The 20,361-nt window shown below is 48.5% G+C and overlaps 1 protein-coding gene across 44 annotated transcripts in view; it reads right to left on the minus strand.

The window, feature by feature from the left end:
* CELF4 (CUGBP Elav-like family member 4) overlaps nucleotides 1-19,800 on the minus strand; it is a 323,148-nt gene extending 303,348 nt beyond the window's left edge. For 36 of the 44 annotated variants that reach the window (XR_010152067.1, XR_010152066.1, XR_010152063.1 and 33 more), the window contains exon 1: nucleotides 19,312-19,758. Coding sequence is in view for 38 of the 44 variants with exons in the window: in XM_024350815.3 (XP_024206583.1) it covers nucleotides 19,312-19,597 (286 nt within the window). In the remaining 6 variants the exon portion in view is untranslated. Of the gene's footprint in view, nucleotides 1-19,311 lie in introns of all 44 variants that reach the window. The other 8 variants (XM_024350833.3, XM_024350816.3, XM_016933571.4 and 5 more) reach the window with 2 other exon arrangements.
* Nucleotides 19,801-20,361: the final 561 nt, after the last annotated feature.

A 20,361-nucleotide genomic window follows, 5' to 3' on the forward strand; every position in this document is an offset into this window, starting at 1 on the left:
CCTACAACTGGCCAGAGGCCCCTCAAAAAGACACCCACGCTCACACACATTTGCAGAGAACTGCAGGCGTGCCCACCCAGGGAGTTGGACTCATCTCTTCTGTTTTTTACATGCACTTGGTAGAAACTGTAGTCATAGACGTACACACAATCTGTCACTAAAAATTGGCCCACCCGAGCCCGTCGCAGCCCACACACACTTGCATACACTCAGCATGTATGAGCATACACGTCTGCACATCTCCTCATCTCCTCGCCCAGGTCTCACAGGCCGGGATTGGAGTGTACTCACTTGGAAGTGGTGTGTGGGCAGGTGCACACACGCTCACTACATACTTGCACCCACGCACATGTATGCACACACACACACACACACAGTTCTCACTGCAGCTGCAGTAAAAGGCTACCGATTCCAGAATCCTGGTCAGACTCAGAGCACTTCATTCAGGCTGTGGACAGACGTGGTCCTGGTGTGAGATACCTCTGGACCCTGAGCTGGGAGGGAAAGGGTGGGGCTCTGCCAGATAGCAAGTCCCAGGATAAGGGAGCTTTGCAGCCTGGGAGGAATGAAGACAGCCCTCTGGGCATCCTCCCCTCTCTTTCCAGAACAGCGTAGAAAACACAGCTCTCCCACACATGACACACACTGACCCACACAGCACCAACACACACGTGCATGCTCCAGCAGAACCACAGGATGCAGTGTAAATACAAAACCCATGTCTACAACATGAATCTACATGGCACACCTCTAGCAGACACACCACAGCCTGCTCTGTGCCATAGTCCCCAGAGGTGTCCACCAAGCCTCACCCCTCGCAGCCGGCTGGCACAGTTTGTCTACGCAGGACAGGGCAACACATGCAGTACCTCCAGTGACAACCCCTCATCTCTCCTGTCCAGCACATGTAGCTCAAGTCAGTACTGCGAAAGAAGGCTGCCCCATCATCCCGGGACAGACTCAACTTCCAAATGGTCAGCTTATCTAGCAGATGGAGGAAACAGAGAAGTCATTCCTGGATCCTCAGGATTTTATTTTAAAGAAAAGAAAACCATAGGTTTCCTGTTCCCTGGCGAACTCCTTACAACCATTAACCCTTTGCTTAGTGTATGTGTGTGTGTGTGTGTGTGGTGTGTGTGTGTGTGTGTGTGTGTGTGTATTCTCTTAATACAGCTGAGCAGGGCCATCTTCTCTTCCAAATGTGTTCCCATGAGCCAACAGGAGCCCCCCCAGGCTGGAGCAGCCTTGGGTGGACGGCTGAGGGCTGGGTGTACAAAAACCTTCTTTCTCACTCAGCCACAGCCAGAGGTAGCCTGAATGCTGGTCTCCAGGAGAGGCTGCAGCTGTAGACCTACCCTGCTCCTCTCCTTCCTTCCCAGTTGCCACCCCCTGGAGGCTGCCTCTTCTGCTCACAGGCCTCCCCTTACCTACATGAGAGCTGTCTATAGCCAGTGCCTGGGGCTGGGTGGCTCTTGGAAGGCCTGCCCAAAATTTCTCCAGGTCCTGCCTTTAGTCTTGGTTAGATGAACAGAAATTTGGCCAAGATTCTGCGGGTTGACGCAGAAGGGAGATTGCAGGGGGAGTGCTCTCAGCAAATGCCTTCTGTTTATTTGCTGACTTCTAATGAGGATTTGGCCGCAGACTTTATGGGGCCCCTGTGTTCCCATCTCCCTTCCAAGCTGGGCCCCTGTCATCTCTCTCTCCAAACCAGCTGCTTTTACTTCTTCTTGCTAAAAAGTTAGGTGGATAAATTGTGTCTCTGGCCTTGTGGTTAATTAAGCTTTGTCTTTAAGGAGTGGTATGTGAGTATGTGTGTCTGTGTGAGGGTATGTATCTGGGTCCGTGTGTGTATCTCTATGTGCACTTCTTTATGGGTGCCAGAATGTTTCTATATGTGTGTGTCTATGAATGTGTTTGTGAATGTGTCTGCATTTTTGAGTGTGTGTGTGTGCTTGCATATATGAGTATCTATATGAATGCCTATTTCTGAGTGTGTTCCTATGTGTGTCTGTGTGTACTGATTTTTGAATCTCTATGTATGTGCGTATCTGTATGAGGGTGTGTCTGTGTGAGTTATCTCTTTGTTTCCATAAATGTGTACACATCTCTGTGTGTGTGTGTGTGTTTTTTTTCAGATCCTCCATACAAGACAGTGTGTGATAATTTAAGAAAACATTAGCCAGTAATGTCCCAGGGCTTCAGTTTTCCCATCTGCAAAATGAGGGAGATGTAAGAGATGATCTTTTTATTTACTTCCATAAAGGGAGCATGCAGTCAAGGAAGCGTGGCCGGCTTGAGCATATGACCAATCTGGGTGTATCTAACCTCAGTCGAGTTACTGCTCTCCGAGTTTCCATTTCTTTGGCATTCAAAGGGGCACAGTGACATCTCTATCGAAGCTTTGTCACGAGGATGTAATGAGATAAAACAAGTGAGAGGCTGTGTGTGTGTCACTGTCACGTAGTAGGTGCATTGCCAATATCCCTTCCTACCCATCCTCGGGCCTTTGTGCCGCCCCTTATGTGCTGTTTCCGATAGTGAGCCGGACCCTCAGAGCTGATAGGGGTGCTGATAGGGGTGCTGGCCCTTAATGCATGACAGTGACCCTGGACATTTTAACTTTTGCACCGTGTTTTCCCTTCTCATATGATCCTCACAATGACCCTAAGCAATGGGTTGAGCAGGTGTTGCTGCAGTGATGTGAGAGCAGAAGGCCCAGGCTCTGAGCAAGGAGGTGAGGACACTGGTCCGTGCGGGAGCCAGAGCCAGCATGGGGCAAGGACCCAGGCATGTAGCTCCTACGTGGAGTACATCCTTGGCGTGCCAGCTACCTCTGCAGCAGGCAGTGTCCAAGGCACGAAACACTGCCCACCCCCAGGAGCCCTGCAACATCCAGGCCACCCCTGAATGATCAGGGCCAAGCTGGAGGGGCCTGTGCATGAGCCCCAGACACATGCGGACCGTCCACGGAACAGATGCGTGGAAACAGCCCTCCCCTCAGGAATCAGAGGAGTGACTGGTGAAGCGGGGCCAGTCGCTCCCAGAGCTGGTCCTGATTGTCTGCAGGAAGCAGACTACCCTTCTCCCAAACAGTCTACGCTGTTGTGGGTGCCCAAAGCCAGATTTATTAGCCTCATCACTCGCTTTATTTAAAGGATTTGACTGTAAGTAGCATTTGCTATTTTTCTGAAATCCAAACCATCCTACAGCAGTATGACCAGGACCCTGGAGAACAGAGGAGAAGGCAGCCTCCTGTTACTGTATGGAACTAGTCTCACAGCAAGAGGCCTTGGAAGGGGTGCACTCACTTGTACATTTAACTTTGGGCAGATTTGAGACAGGGAAAAAAACTCCTACTTCTTGAACGAAGGTTGCCCTTTGGCCAGGGGCTGCCCCGCAGGCCAGGCCTTACGAATCTGCCTGCCTGGTCAGCAGGTACACCTTTGCCCCTGATCCCTGATTCACTGGTGACCCCTTCCCTGCCTTGCTGGCACACATCCTGAGCCAAGCCATTCTGCCGTATCCTGGCAGGATTTGACCAGGTTGTAATTTTCCTTCATGATCCCTTTTTCATTTTTCTTTATAAAAAAGGTATCAACTGTACCTGGTTGCAATAGGGATAAAAAGAGGTACTATATAAGAAAGTATTTTACAGATTAAAATGCTATATAAATAGAAGGCATGCTATAATATAAATAAAATACATAATTTAACTTCTATGATACAGTGCACAAGATGCATGGTTCAACTTTAAATGACCAAAACACTTTTATATATAGGTTATATATATGCAGTATAACATATCACTTAATCTGGTATATAATGTGGTTGATAGTATGTCCTGTGATCCATACAATTATATAATATCTTATGACATATCATATCCCCAGCTCAGAGAAAAGTAGAATCAAAATCAGTCGACATTAGGCTATTTTGGCATTCGAAACACAAGCCCCAGATTTGTGATTTTAACAGCTGAAGCTGGGAGGAAGAAACTAAAAATACTAATGGGGAAGATATCTCCATCAACTGGCAATGTGGTCCAATGGGTGGGGAGTGGGGGATCCGTGGGAAGAAAGAAACCCCAAGAATAGGTCTGGGGAGGGGGCTCAGCAGGGAGAGGGGCCTCTCAGGAGGAGCTGGAAGAGTTGGGCTTGGCAGTGATTGTTCCTACTATTTATGAAGCCCGATGAGGAGCTATAGGGCTTGCAGTGGCCCCTGTGTCTGCTGATTAGCTGGAGATTATATTGATGATGTAATAAAAATTCACTTTGTCTATTAAGTTTCATCAGGACAATCAGGGAGAGATTAGATAAAAATCAGGGGAAATGAATAATAGAATGGAGGAGGAAAGCCACACATCCCACCCATGCTGTGGTCTCTGCCTGCCTCTCCTTTTTCCTGCCCCCAAGGGAGCATGAACCAAGAAGCCCCTGCCCTGTACCCAGACCAAGCTCAGCTGAAACTTTCCCAGAGTTGGTGCTCTTAAGGAGGGACGTGGTGTTCCAGATATGACGTTGGTTTAAGTTTACGGACCATGTTTAATATTTGATTAAACCTTTGGCATGGCAGCCTCTGTGATCCGCAGGCCCCACTGGGAGCCCAGCAAAGAGATCAGCCCATCCGCTGGCTGCCTGGGTCCCTCTCTGCTGCAGCAGGGGAGGTGGAGTTCTGCCTGGGCAACAGAGCTGGAGGCCGGGCAGACCTCTGCTGCCTCCCAGTAGACAGAGGTGTCCCTGTCTCACGCTGGCTCCCTCTGGCCTGGCCTGTGTCAGAAAATTCCCCCCGATTAGAGACGTTTCTTTGGGTTAAGGACTGGGCTCTAAAAGGTCCCTGTTAAAAGGCACGTGGCAACAGAGATGGTAACACACTAATGTCCATTAGCCGCCAGGGACACATCGGCCCAGTTTGATTTGTCAGACCAACAAGGGGCAAGGCATTGAAATGATAGGAAAAGGAGGTCACTTTTGGTTGGGTGCTGTTGCTTGAGAGCCCTCAGTCCTGGTTTGGTGGCCTGGGGGTTGGGGTTTGGGACTTGGGGTGGGGAGTGTAGAGGCTGGATGACTGGGAACTCGGAGGGTACTGGAAGACCAACACTAGTGACGTCCATATCCCTGCAGGGAACTGAGTTTTTCAGTCACTCCAGCTCTATGACTGAGCCCAGTTCTGTTCTCCCCTGAGAAATCCCTGGGGTCAGGAGGATGCCAGGATTGTGGTCTGTGGAAGGCCTATAAGAGGGGAATCTCCCTCCCCTAAAGAGCCAGCCCCAAAGACCACCTTAGCCATGACTGCTCCCCGGGCTGAGTTTCTCTTCCAGAGATGGGAGAAGTACGCCCATTCCACTGCTCTCCTGCAGTAAAAAATGTCTGCTCAGGACGTTGCCCAGGTGTGCTGTCCACAATGGGGGCAGTTCTTCCTGGGACCTGGCAATATTTTTCCAGCTGCAAGACCAGTGTCACCCCAGGAAACTGTCCTCAGCTTCATCCCCATGGCCTGGCTGCCATCCAGCCACTCCTGTGCTGGGGGCAGGAGCAGAGTAAGGGTGAGGGTGCGGGAAGATTCCAGCCCCTGGAATCCTATAGTGTATTGCTCGGGATGTTCAGCTGAGTGAGTCTGTGGGGACAATCTGAATGCCTGCCTTGGTGACAGCAAACATGGCCACGGGTTTAAATATTCCATGAGTAATTTCTCAGCCCAAGTGGGCTGCAATTGGGACAGCTGAAGGACACTGCAGACCCAAAGCAGGTGAGGACAGCCCTGGCAGTTTCAGTGTGTATCACTGACTTCTTCGGAGTAACAGCAACACACCCACCCACCCACCCATGACTGATTCTCCCTCAGCCAGGCTGGCGGCAGGTCCAGATTTATTCAAAATGAGAAATTCCTTTGTCCACCATTCTAAGAATGAGACTTCATTGCAGAGGGACAAAAACAAAACACAATGGAAAGAAACAAAACACAACTCCCCGACTTGTCAGCTCTCCAGCCCTCCTGCTCTGTCCCATTCCCATCTGCCAGGCTGGGCGTATGCCGTCTTTCTCTATGTGGGAATCTGGCTTAGAGCCAGTGCCCCTACCTGATTACTTATCTTTCGGGGGTTCCCACATCCCCCCTCAACAGCGTATTTACACGGGACAGTTTTATGTTTGTGGGGTTGCTGTCTTCTATCACATCTCAAGTTATCTTGTGGCAGTGAAAGCAGGTCCCCCACCTTGTCGGAACAGAGCCTGACACTCAGGGCACCTGAATTGGACATGAATCTGCACCTCCATGAGGGAGGCCTATGTCTCCCCTGTCAGACCCTGGGGCTTTCCTGCAGGGGGCCATGGTATGTCCCGCCACAGCCTATAATTTCCTACCCACTCCCTGCTCTGCAGAAACCTGCCTCTGCATGATGAGGGTGAGTGTCGAGAGGGGTGGTGGCATCCCAGAAGTCAACGGCAGTTGGTTCAGTGACTCCCCAACTCCCGCCCCAGCAGGCCCCTCCTCCTGCCTTGGCTGGTCTGCAGGGATGCTCTCCTCCTGGCTGTGTGGCCTCTGCTGCAGACTAGCCCTCTTAATCACTGGCTCAGCCAAGACAAGGTCAGAACATTCCAAGTTAATGTTTTGCTGAGAAACTTGAGAAACTAAGGGAGAAATAAACCAAAGCCCTGGTGATGGCATAAGGGGCAGATGGGGGTCTTGAACTTGAACACAAAGGGTACAGGAGCCTGGCTTTCTGCTGGCTCCAGCTGGATGGTTCAGCCTGCATGTTTGGCCCTTCCTGCCTGGCTTCCCACATATCTCAGCTGGGGTCTCCTGGAGGAAGCGTGTCCTCTGCAGCTGGTGTGTGGCTGGTCAGCCCTTCAGGAGTGTGATCTCTTGCTCTAAGGCCTGAGCTGCTGTTGTGACCTGGTCTGCCCAGTAGTCATTCACCACAGCTCAACAACGTGCTTTTCTTGCACTGAGACATCACCCTTTAACTTGCTGTTCCTCTCTTTTCCCTGGGGACCCAACTCAGCTGCCGGGTCCCAGGCTTCGCCGTTTGTTCCTCATTCCAGATTTCCAAACTTGCCCAACAGAATGGCAACAGAATTTACTCTAAAATAAATGTAATCATTTGCTTATTGAAATAGTCAAGATGACAGTACAGATGAAGGTCCTGTTTTTCAATAAAAAGATTTTTTTTTAAAATTGGATAAGAAAATGAGCCTGAAAATAAGCCAGTCCTACTCTGTGTCTTTGTCACTCTGATGATAAACTGGGCTTAAGTTGCTCTACTGGGGCCTCAGCTGGACCTGGGTGGTGAGTGTACCAATTGATCACTAATCTGTGGGTTCTCCACCCAGGCCCATCCATTTCATCACACGTAGCATATGAGTGTGCCACGTGTGTGCGTCTTGTGGGGGGCATTTGGAGATTCCTTTGCAGAAGTTCCGGGACACAGCAGTTTGGAGTTGGACCCATGTCAGGCCCTAAGTATGCAAAAGATTCTGGTGCTTTGCTAACAAGTCCCCAACATATGGAATTAAGAATAAAAATCACACTAAATCGTAGACTGTAATTATTAAAACTCACATGGATACAGAAATGACAATACTTTTTGGGTTTTCTGATCCTCCTCTCTGGCTTTGAGGTCCCTGTTTTGCTGGTGTCCCAGGCTCAGGCCCGGCTTGTCAAGTGAGGGAAATGACGTGGAGAGTCCCCCACCCACGCAGGGAGCTGCTGTGCAGAAGGAGCAGCCAACACTGGCCGGGGTAAGGGGTAGGGTGCGGGAGAGGTTTGAGTTGGAGCTCCTGGGGTGAGGCAGGGCCTGGGCTGCTGCAGGAGCTGGGCACTTCAGACTGGGGCCCGCAGTGTGTGTGTAAGAAGTTCTTCGTCTCACCGTCAGAGGGCAGGCGACAGCTGGAGGAAAGAGGAACCCTCCCCTCACACACAATTTAGGGGCTTCCTCCCCAGGTATGAAAAAGGTGTAAAGAAGTGGTCTAGCTTCTGGGCTCTCTGCTGTTCTCCCTAGAGCTACCTAGAGCCAGGCCTTGTGGCTGAGGAGGGGAGAGGGCACTTTGGGCGGAGGACTGAATGCTGGTGCCTGAACCCACACTCCCCATATACCCTCTGAGGCTGTGCCCAGCCTGGGCAGGGATGGGAGCCAGTCCGGGGGCCTGGGAACTGTCTGGGGCAGCCTCGGGGGCTGGGGCTCTGCAAGGAAGGCTGGGTTGTGTGCACTGGGGAGGGAACGGCAGTGACCCGCAGGGCTCTTTGTCCCGCAGGCTGGGTGTGAGCACCTGGGTGGGACCCTGACTGTGCAGAGGCCAGCGGACCTTCTTGCCTCTTGATGACCCTGGGTGAGTGGGAGAGCAAATCAAAGGAAGGTAGGATGTGGCTGGTCAACTGGGGCCTGAGCTGTTTCTTATGAGAAGGGGAGCACCCTACCTCAAGCAGCCCCATCTCCCATTCCAGCGACAGGCCCCATTTACTTGCCCTCCTTTACAATCAAAGGCATCACCCGCCCCTCATCTTAGCAGCCCCTTTCTTATTCATCATCACGCCCAGCATGGGGCCTGGACTCTAAGGCAGGCTCCCTTTCAGTTGCCTTGACGACTCTGGAAACAGAGAATGATCAAAAAGCCAGTTGGGCCTTTGGCTGTCACCAGAGACACTTCCTGACTGCCCTCTTTCCATTCTGAGGAGCGCCCAGACACGGGGGTTCTCTCCTTTTCACTTCTTCCCCAGGACATCCTTCCAGGTGTTATCTATGGCTGCCAAGAAGGGCCAGGGACGTCCTGAGACAGGGTTCTTATAAGAAAGAGAGTGAGGGGTCCAGGACTGCCCCAAGAGAATTCCAAGCCTTCCCTTGGAAGGATGCAAAGGCTTTCCTTCTCACTCACTGGGGCTGAAAGTAAGCCTCAGTGAGAAATGGCTTTCTGAAGTCCAAGATATTCCCACCCTACCAGCAATGCTGACAGGGCAGCACCCTGAGTCCCTGGCTCTGCTGATCCCAAGAATTTAATCACAGTGATTGATATGATTGGGGGCCTTTCCTTTCCTCCTGGGATACCCAGGCTGCAGAGTGCACACTGGCATCTCCTGGAGCCAGTATATCCCACCCCGGGAATGGGATGTGGCTTCAGGCTCATGCCACCCTTTGGAGAGAGACCTCTTCACACAGCGGGGGCAAGCATGCTTTCCGTGCCTCATCCGGTGAGACCAAGCCAAGCCAAGTATTGATTTGACAGAAAGATATGGATATGCTGGATGCATAATGGTTAGGGGATCCTATTTCCTTCTTTTCCTGTTCAGAGTACACCTCTCCTCCACCCCACCCTGTTGAAAAGCAAAGGCCGGATGAGGGAGAGTGTTCTCACCGGTCACTCAGGGACGCCTCTGTTTCCCTGGTCTCCTTGCAGGAGTTCAAAACCATAAAGCCTCTGGGAACAAGGACCCCCTCTCCCACCATGAAAAGCTCTCCCAAGATCTTCGCCTAGCTGTATATTCTTAGAACCAGTCAATATGATTAATTTTACATGGGCATAATTTCCGGCTATTGCTGTGGAGTCCTCCCAGCCTCACCCATCAACAGCGACATGATACAGTTTCTGGTTATATTGGTCAACCAAGATATTGATATTATTAATAATGGATATCTATACGCTGACCTTTGTCCACACAACTGAATCACTCTGGGCTGGCTGTCACATTGCTTTAAGAGGTATTGATAAGCCCATTACTGGAAGGGCACATACAATCTTAGGTGTATGCTTTTCACTCACCTTCAAGCATCTCCTGTGAAAATTGACCTTTGTTGCATGAACTGGTGTGGGTACCATGGCATGTGGTATGCAAAAGAATGTGTGCGCATATGCTTGTGTGGTGAATGTATGTGTGTGTATGTATGCGAGCGTGTTCACGTGTATGTAAGTGTGCGTGTGACTGTGTGTATGAGTGTGTGTGTGAGTCTGTTTTGAACACTGTTCCTTTTAGAGCTTATCAAATAGTCAATTACAGCATTATAGGGAGGTAGCAGAATCACAGAGTTCCTACAAATACACTGTGATGTAGCGTTTGATCTTTAGATGCCTCTTGTCTCCGAGGACTTACGCAAGGAGGCTTGGCTTTATAAGGATATTATTAGGTTGATGCCTCATTCTCTCAATTTACCTGCCAGGCAAGAGACAGCACTCACTGGGAGCAGTCTGGCCAGAACCAGCCATTGGGAGGTGCACTGAAGACCATGCTGCAGGCTTGACTTTGGGCATATGCTACTCTCAGCCTCAGTCTCTTTATCTGTGCAGTGGCAACAGTTAATTCAGCTCTACTTTCTAAAGACCAGAGAGGGGAAGTTTACTGAGCTCAGGCTCTCAACCTTCTGCACCAAAACTTCCAATCATATGAAAGCCTGGCATGCCAGCAGGCCTGATTTATTACATGGTGAGATGTGGCCCTTTAACTTTTAGAGGGAATGGGTTTGTGTAGGTTTGTAGTAGAAGGCATGCTTTTTGTGCTTGTGTGTGTTCGTGCATGGTCACACAGACCTCATTGCTGTGCATCTCTGTGGCTGCTGTTGTGCCTACCTGCATGGAAGGTGGTGTCAGGGTCAGTAGCCTCTATCAGCTTGGTTTGCAGTGATCCCATCCTGTTTGAACTCAGACAGCCTCACTTGTCATGGATGCCCCCTTGCTTGTCCCTGTAAAGGGAAACTGGCTAGCTGGAGAGATCTTTTGGATCCTTAGACATAGTGTATGAATAAACCAGACATGGATTAATTAGGTGTGACTGCATCATTAAATTAGAATAATGAACAAACAGCCACGTATGGCATTCAAATCTGCCTAGAATGACTCCAAGGGTTGCTTTCAAGTAAGTCACCTGTCAGTTTGTAGGTTTTGGGGACTCTAGAGAGTGAGGCTCCTGTCACATCTTAAGAAGTGGCTTCTTTAGGCATTACATACCCCAGGCGAGGACCATCCTTCAGTGGGCACCAAGACTCCACAACTGAATCCAAACAATGACAATGACTTGGTTCAATACAGCATCATCTATGCATGCTTCAGCTGCGAGCATTTCTCAGTGTGAAATACGACAGTAGCACAGGTGCTCAAGAGATGGGAGGGAGAAGTTAAGAGGTGTGGGCAGCGGATGTGAAATGTATTGATCCCACAATATTTATGTGGATGTGCACATAGTCGCTTGTGCACGTGCATATGCGCATGCACACACACCCCCCTTTTGTGTTTCTATAAACTTCTTTTTCTTCTGCTGATACTCCCTATTTCAGTCAGATTGATTCAAGGGTGAACCAAGTTGTGTAATTTTAGGAACAGCTGCTGAACTGCAGCACCCTGCCCTCGGTGGACAACGGTTCTCACAATCCCGGTCCTTGAACACAGTGGCTGTGCAGAAAGGATTTTTTGTCTTTAACAAAGAGGAGGAAGCCAACAGCTAAGAGGGAAGAAAATGGGAAGCTAGCTTGCCTTGCTGGCCAGCTGTGGAATAGCGTAATACATCGGGGCTTTGTTCAAAAGATGTGTTAAGTATCTAGAAACCTTTGATCTGTAGCCACTCTTAACAAAGGTGATAATTAATTAAAGCAGAGTGCATTGCAATAAAGTAACATCGCGGTCAGTTTATGCGTTGTCCAGAGCCGGCCTTCGGAAGTCTCTGTCAATTAAGCTCTTGTAGGAGGCCAGTTCATTATCAATTTTTTTCCTGAGTTTGATCAATATTTTTGGCTGTTCTGTCCCCACAGAAGCAGGACTATGTCTGTCTCCATGAGGGCACCCATTTATTTCCATCTTGCAGAAGGCCACATAGGATTTGTTCCTGAGCTGAGCTGCGGGGAATCACCCTGTTTGAAATCCTCGATCAGCTCATGCTAGAGAAGAGATACAAGGAAGGATAAGAGAAACAAAATGTGGAACAAGTGGAAGGGGAGAAACCCTGTAAATGGATGGTCCTGAAAACATCCCTTTTACTCTTTTTTTTTTTTTTTTTTTTTGAGACCGGGTCTCACTCTGTTGCTCAGGCTGGAGTGCAGTGGTGCAATCTCCACTCATTGCAACCTCCACCACCCAGGCTCAAGCGATACTCCCGCCTCAGCCTCCTGAGTAGCTGGGAATACAGGCTTGCACCACCATGCCCCACTAATTCCCCTTCTACTTTTGAGGACTCAAAAATCAAGGCAATCACCTTGGGCTTCCTACCTGGCTTCCTTCTTGGTTCCTGTGGGTAGGGCTGTGGCTTGGGCTTTATACCCACCTAGGGCTATGGGGAACTTGATGGGTGGAGATGGAGGAAGCTCTTAGGGCAAGTACATCAACACTGGAAATTCCTCTGCAGCTTTTACTACCCCTGTAACAGTTTTTTTTTTTTTTTCTCCCTGTCCTGGTACCTTTAACTTCTCTTATGTTGCCGAATGGAACACTTATCTCCTTCTTCAGGCCCCACTTTGGGGTTTAGGTGGATATCTTAAATGTCAGAGAAGACAGAAAAGGAGAGGAAGGATGATGAAAGGGCTTCAGTGAAATTGTGGGGGGCGGGTGAGGGGGGCTCTGTTCTACTCCCCTAGGCTGTTTGGATTGGATGCTTTCTGCAATTCTTGGAGAGGCTGCGTATCTAAAGGCCTGCAGGAAAAGAAGAGGTGAAAGGAGTGGATTTTCTGCTCTTGTTATAGAGAGCCCAAAAGGAGGGCAACCGGCTCCCTGCCACGCCCTGCTTGGATTTAGGTAAAATGCAGTATTCTGCTTGGAGGGCCTGACTTGACTGAGCTGTCAGGTCATGTGTGTGTGTGTGTGTGTGTGTGTGTGTGTGTGTGTGAACACTATAAAAGGAAAGTAGCCTGGAATACCAAGGGGCAGTGAGTAAGGTGGGAAATGCAGTGGGTGAAGGGAATTAGCTGCGGCTGGCCACTCGGCCACTCAGATTCCAGATGGAAGGTCATTGCTAAAATGAGTCAGTGGGTGAGCAGAAGCAGGCCAGCCTTAAAAGGGTGATGGGTGGGGAATGAGGATGGAACCCTCCTCCAAACCAGGACTTCTGGATGGGGATATCAGGCAGATAAAACAAAAAGCACACCTTCACACCAGGACTTGGATCACTGACAAATCCAAGCCAGGAGTTCTGAGGTGGATCATGTATGTAATGATGAGGACAGCATCATTCTTTCCAGATTTTCTCCTTTTCTCCTTCACCCTTCTCCCTGATCCTGCATATAGCCTTGCAAGATTAAACTGTCCCTAACATCATCTCCATGCCACTTGCATCTGTCATCTCTTCCCTGTGTGTGTGTATGCACACACACATGCTCACTCCAACACCCACACAGGCTGCAGCATCTTCCCTCCTCCTACCCACAGACACATAGGTTTTCACACCCTTTAGCTCTTCTCTCTGCATGTCACATGGGATTTCCCTTCCAAGTTCAAGAGCTGCTGTGGTTTCAGCCACTGTAAACGGGCACTCCCAGCTTCTAGCTGGCATTTTGACCCTACAACTTTCACTTTTTTTCCCTTCTACCTGCCACCTTGAGCCTTATTCTCTGTTGCATTTCTGCCCTCTAGAGCCTACTTATTCCAGATTCTCTTTAGGTGAGATCCCTTCTGGGTCAATTTGGAAACTGACTCTCTCCTGATGACATGGAAGGTGTGAGCCCTGGACAGAGGCAAAGTTGAGACAAGCTCTTTTCTCAAGCAAAAAGGTGGTGTCTTGGATATATTCCAAGGCCTCACTCAGAAGCCCCTCTTCCCTCCTGATATAGATGCTGTAATAATGAGGAGGAAGATGCTACTATTAGTGATGATAATGGCCATGATCAAGTTGCTGGAGTGTGGCAAGATCACTGGGCAGTGGGAATGCCCTGGGACACGAGCTCCCTGATAGAACTCAGAACTTTACTACATGAGTGTGTAGGGGGCATAGTGATGGCAGGCAGTTTTGTCATTTTTTTCCTTTGCGTTGTTTTATGGCTATGATTTCATTCAAGAAAAGATTTCATTTTGTTGTGTTTGAGAGGCCACAAACATCCAGCCAATTGGAGCAGGTGATGAAGGGAGTGAAAGTATACCAAGGGGGTTATTTCAACCCAATCTAGAATTCCCATTAAAACTGTGTGTGCTTGGGGATGGGAGGGAGGTTGTTAACATCTCCCTGTTGAATTGCACTGAAATCTAGGCCAGCCCTGGTTTCCATATGTGTGGGATGTGCTTAGTCATGCTTGCACATGAAAACATATACGTGCATATGTGCATGTTAATTTATCTCTGTGTTTGTTGATTCCAAGAAAGTCTGTTTAAAAGACAAATGAAATTATGCATAAGCAGCAAATAACCATCAGTCTCTTAAATAAGCTAATCATTTCCCAATATTTTTTCTTTGCTCTTAAGTAGGACACTTATCAACATCTGGAATTTGGAGTTTGTTTTAATGGTGATTGTTGCTTTGATATGCTTTAGGTTTGTAATGATTGCTATTGATCGTTTTCTTTGGTGAAACGTGTTTTTTTAAAAAATGCTTTTCTTGTTTTCTGATTATGGCTATTCAGTCTTCCCTGTCTCTGACAAGGCAAATCTTTCTTTTAAAAGCTATAGGTGTGTACCTAGCCATTCTGCCAGTCTTTTCCCCTGGACAGAACTGAATTTTTATTTTTCAAAGTAATTAAAAAAAAGTTCATCTTAATTGAGCTCATGCCCATGCTAATACTTCAGCTGCACTGTCTCTTAGACTCATTTGAAAATGGAAATCACATAGAGCCTCACAGTTTAAATCACCTGTCTACAGCAGGAAAAAAACACCCAAAACCCCACAAAACAACGAACCATCTTGGGTAAAGTCAAGCGGTGGAAATTCAGTGTTCTGAGAATTATTATATCTTAAACACAAATACAAGACATAATTTTATGAAGATGGTCACAAATCACCAAAACATATTCATATCCCTGTCCTTCCTCTTTCGCACAGCTAAACCCCAAATCAAGGGGCTTTAGGCATTTCCTATTCAGGTATAGTTGAAATAGAAGATTGTGCATGTGGTGGTGAGTATATTTTAAAATGATACACTCTCTGGAGCTAAATCCACAGAAGATTCTATTGCTCTGTCCCCACACTTCTGGATGTAGTGTGGAAGTATGAGGGGCTGAAATCCCTGCAGCTGTGGCTCCTGGGCTGAGAGTCCCCCAGGCTGCCGGTAAAGTAGATTTTCCTCCATGTAGCGGAGAAAATCTCAAAGCAGAGTGGTTACCCAGGCACAGATCTGTTCTGACTGGATAACAAGAGGGACTATGATGTGGACTTGGCCGTTTAGATTAAAATGCATCGTAGGCTCTGGGAACAAGCACACATCAGTAGTAAAGGCTGTTTAAACCTTTGGGGACAGCCCTATGTTTAGATTACGTTAATTCATAAATATTATACTAAATACCACTTAAATTGGACTTAAATGACTTCAAAGATAATGCATTATAATATGGCTATCCAGAGAGCACTAGTCTTTATATCTCCCAGTAACTCAGTCTTTGCTGCCTCCCATCCAGCTAGACAGGACCAAAGTTATGAATGGATTGCTGATTTCTTCATGTGTGATCCACTGTGTATGTGAGTGTTAACAAGCATGGGTATGTGTACATATATGTGTCTTCAGACACTGCCTCTTTTTGTTCTACAGGAAATGAAAAGAAGAAAAGAGAAACAAATTAAAAATGAGAGAAAGGAAGAATTGGACTACTGGGTGACCTGTTCCCTTCTCCAGGGTAGAAAAATTCTACAAAAAGGGGTAAAATTGGCCCTCAGCTCACTTCTGCTGCTACCCGAGGAATTCATCTCTTTTCTCTTTAATCAATAGTACAATGTCTTTCTCTTTGGAGCCTGGAAAAACAATCTTTCCCAAAGTGCTCTAATGGGGGAGAAAAGAAGACTCTGAGTTGGTCGGGAGAGTTTGCATTAAACTCGATTTTCTTCCTTGGGTGTTGTTTCTTTGAATTTTAATTCTGGGCTTTTTTCTTCCTTTCTCTCTCTGCCTAGCACCCAGATACCCCTCTCCCCAATTGCTTTCTGGCCTCCAGGGGGTAAATTTACCTTTACGGTAATCACCCCAGTCCACAGCTGCTCTTTGCTGCCTCCCCAGCCCAACAGCCTTTCTCTGATATGGCTGGGTTTGCTCCACAACACCCACCCACTCCCTCCTCCACAGACTCCCAATTTGACTGGAGTAATTGCCTTTTAAGGTGCACTCTACGCATGGCAGGTATTCCATTAACCCTTAGAACTCCTTCCTTCTTTAGATATCTGAAATGGCAGGTGGCCAACAAATGGAGAACCACCTGAAACCTCCTGTGTTTAATTTAGTTTTTACTTCTTTTCCTTTTCCTTTTTTTTTTTTTCCACTAACATAAACATGACATCCAAACTGGAGGCCAGTGTCCTGTGTCTCTCAATTTGATCCTGTATGATTCATTAGAAGTTAGAAATTAAGGAAGGGGAAAGCAAGAGGCACAAATATGCCCTGAAACCAGGCTTAACAAAGGCATGATTCTATCCCTAACCTTATGTTGTCAATTTAGAGATGGGGAAATCTAGATACCAAATGCAACCCTCATTCCTCAAGCCTCATCATGCTTTCTGACTTAACAGTAATTAATCACCAATGGCAAGCGAGTAATTTTTTAAGGTGGCCGGAGGCTTATTTTATCAGGATTAGCTAATAAATCAGGCTGCATCACCGAAGAAGGAGTTTAAACTCTTCTAGGACTGAATAAACCAGACCTCGGAAACGGTCTCATTTATTCAGCTCTCTGAGAGCTTGCAAGCACTGTTAGGGACATTGTGGTCCAACCTCGATTATAAAAATCAGAAGGATGGAGAGGTAGGAAGTTTCACTGGGAAAAATATATGCTCAGGCTCTGAAGGGTGAGCTGCGACAACGAGGAACCCAGTATGCCGGAGCTAGTGGGCCTGCTTGCCACTGACTGAGACAGTTTAGGGGAGAAATTATTTAGAAAATGAAGTTTTGTTTGTCCTAGGAATTCTGGCCAGATTTTATTTATTTTTTTTTATATATATATATAAAATATATGTAATATATGTATTATGTATATATTATATATATAATCATAACCTTCTCTACCTCCCTAATGCAAATGATGAAAATTCTACTTCTTTGCTATTATATGAGAGAGTCCAAATTACATCAGCAACAAAGTGATGATATCAGGGATTGTAGAAAAGAAACCAAGGAATATTGTTAAAGTTTATCTTCATTTGAAATGAAGAAGCAAATAAAGTGCTTTAATCCAGATGCCATATGAAGCCCAGCTCCTCACAACTGTCTTTTGCCTCTAGTGAGTTCTGATTTTTTTAACTTTAAAATCTTAAATCACCACAAAAACTGATCATTAAGATGGGCAGAAGACTTCCCTACCTATGCTTTCAAAATTTTTATTATTACTATTTTTTACAATGAGGACATTCAGAATAACAAAGGTTTGATACAAACCTTGATTAGCTTCTAGGAAGCTTGATTGGAAGGGGAAAAACTACAAAGATATGGTTGACTTGAGAGGGAGGGGGGGAAAAAGAAAGTGTTTTCTTTTTTTCTTCGAATATTATTTTGAAGCCTGCCTCCCCGTTCCACCTTTCCAATCTCTCTTTTGAACAGACAGACATTTTCTCCATATTGGATAAAGGTTGCTTTCTCTCTCCATTACAGCCCCCACCCTCACCCCACCCCAACAAACCCAGTATATTTCCATTCTGCTGTGTTTTTGTGTTTCTCAACATGCCATTAACTTTAAGATTTACTCCTCAGCAGGCAAGCTGGAAGATACTAAAGCCAATAAAAACTGCTCTCTGGGACTCCAACTATGAAGAGTTTGGAGCTCTGTTTAGTATTCGAACGAAGGGAGGGCTGGAGAAAGAGGGTGGTTGTGATAGTGAAAATCGCTGCTGCTTAGAGAGCCAGACAGCTCTGCGCTCTGCACCTAATGTGCTGGAGGATCAGCTGTGTCCATAGCCCATTTGTGGCCAAGGATGAGGCTGCTCTCTATGTGGGGGTGGGTGTGCGTGTGTTTTCATCTTTAAAACCACCAGCTGTAACAGCATCTTCGGCGGCTCTCCACACTACTGTTTATTAAAAACGGAACATCCATACACATCCCCTACAACTTCCTTAGCCCCGTGCTCCTTCCCTGCCTGGCGATCAATCTCTCTCAGAAAGCATTTAACTTGCCCACATAGATCCAGCACCGATTCATCCCCGCTGCACATCCTATATATTACTGTTAGGAAGCGGAGCACTGGGCTAATTTCGTCACCCACCAGCCACCCACACACATTCTACAACTGAACACGTTTGGGGCTCTGCTTTAAAGATAATAAAACAAGGAGAAAACAGGCAGGCTGCGGACAATTCCCATGACCACTTTCCTAAAAAGTTGCTGTGTTTTAATTCTTTGATTATTCTGTCTCCCCCTCCCCCAAGCACTCACTGGCAACGATCGCTTCAAGGGAGAAATAATGTACTATAAAGCTCTCTGCATGGTGAGTTTGGGATAAATTAGGGTACACCTTTCAAAATGCAAATCTCGCACACACATATTTTTTTCCCAAAGCCCCACTTTCCTGGGAAGGGGACTATCCAGGCTTGCCAGACCCCCCACTCCACCCAGGGGATGGCTGGTTCCTTGCTAATTCTTGCCTTAGGTTTTATCACTGGTTCCTTCAAACATCCAACCCCCCCACCCCCAACACACACCACCATTCACACCACAATCAGATTATTGAGGCACACAGCTCGACAGGGAGTTTACTGTTACATTTAAATAAAAATTTCTCTTTGAATTTTTCACCTCTCTCCCTTTTAGACGGCTGCGCTCCTGCTACTCTAGCCCGGAGCAAAGGATGAGGAGACCACCTCCTTTAGTATTTTCAGCACCACGGCGATGGACAGCACCCTCGGTCCTCGGCCGGCTAGGAGCCCGCGAGTCCGTCCGCTTAGCGTCCTGGGCTCGACCGGTGCAGCCTTCCCCATCCCCATCTTTCAGGTCGCTGTACCCAAAAATCCAAGCCCCGTCTCCTCGATCCCCTCTCTCTTTCTCTTCATCGGCGCCCGCTGCTCTCTCCATGGCATCGTTCCTATCAGCACCTCGCCCAAAACCCAGTCTTGCCCCAGCGAACAGCTCCCCACGCACCCCAGCTCTGGTCTCCGCTGCCCGAGCGCCTCCCTCCACGGCGCCCGCCCGAGGCTTCCTCTCGCTTAGTCCGCCGCTCGTCAGTCGCCGGCCGGCCGGTCGGCCCGCCAGCCCGCTCCTGCTCCCCGGCAAAGTTGGGAGGGAAAGGTGTACTCACCTTTGTGCATGCCTGTGAACCTGTCCTTCAGAACCGTAAGCTCGTAGATTTTGCCAAACTCCTCGAAGAGGGGCTTGAGGTCCTTCTCATCCAGGTTGCGGGGGATCTGCCCAATGAACAGCTTGATGGCATCGTGGTCCTTCATGGGAATGGTCGACGGGTTCCCCGGGCTGTGGCTTAATCCGTTCATGTGCCCGGCACTGCCCGGGCTGCTGCCGAGCCCGTTGGTACTGAGGCTCGCGTTGTCAGCCTGTCCGTTTGCTAACGTGGCCATCTTTATATACATAGAGAAAATCTTCTTTCCTTTTATTCTTTCTCGCTCGCACTCTCTCGCTCCTCTCTCTCGCTCGCTCGCTCGCGCTCACACACGCACACGCATACACACACTCGGGTTCTCTCCCCCTCGGTTTCTCTACACCTCGCTCTCCGCTCGCTCTCTGCTCTCTCTCTTTCTCCTCTTCTCTCGCTCGCTCGCGCTCGCGCTCTCTCTCTGCTCTCCCCCCTCTCTCTCTCCCTCCCTCCCTCTCCTCTCTCTCTCCCTCTCTCTCTCCCTCTCTCTCTCCCTCTCTCTCTCCTCTCTCTCTCGGTCTGATCTGATTTTTTTTCTTTTTTTCTTTTTTTCTTTTTCTTTTTTTTTTACATTGAACAGACAGGATCTCTGTCCTTTCCGTTTAAACAGGCTGGACCGGTTCAAGTTCCCAGCCAGACCAGGGGTGGGGGTGGCGAGTGTGCGCGCGCGGAGGAGGGCGCGGGGGGCCGGGAATGGGCGCGCTGTGGGGGCCCGCGCCACGGCGGGCGGCGGCCGGGGGCAGGGCGGCGTGGGGCGGCGCCGGCCCCACCGCGCCTCCCCCGTCGGCGGCCCCGCGCCGTGGCGGTGGTACAGTCCGAGACGGCCCCCGGCTATAAATAGCGCCAGGCGCATGGCTCTTCGGGAGGCGCTGAGATTCCGGGCCCGGCGGCCGCGGGGAGCGGGTGTCCGTGAGGAGCCGGGCAGCCGGCCTCCTCTCTTTGCCTTTTGGGGGTTCTTTTTGTAATAGCAGCAGGTGCAAC

The sequence above is a fragment of the Pan troglodytes genome, chromosome 17 (genome assembly GCF_028858775.2).
Source record: "Pan troglodytes isolate AG18354 chromosome 17, NHGRI_mPanTro3-v2.0_pri, whole genome shotgun sequence".
Classification (NCBI taxonomy): domain Eukaryota; kingdom Metazoa; phylum Chordata; class Mammalia; order Primates; family Hominidae; genus Pan; species Pan troglodytes.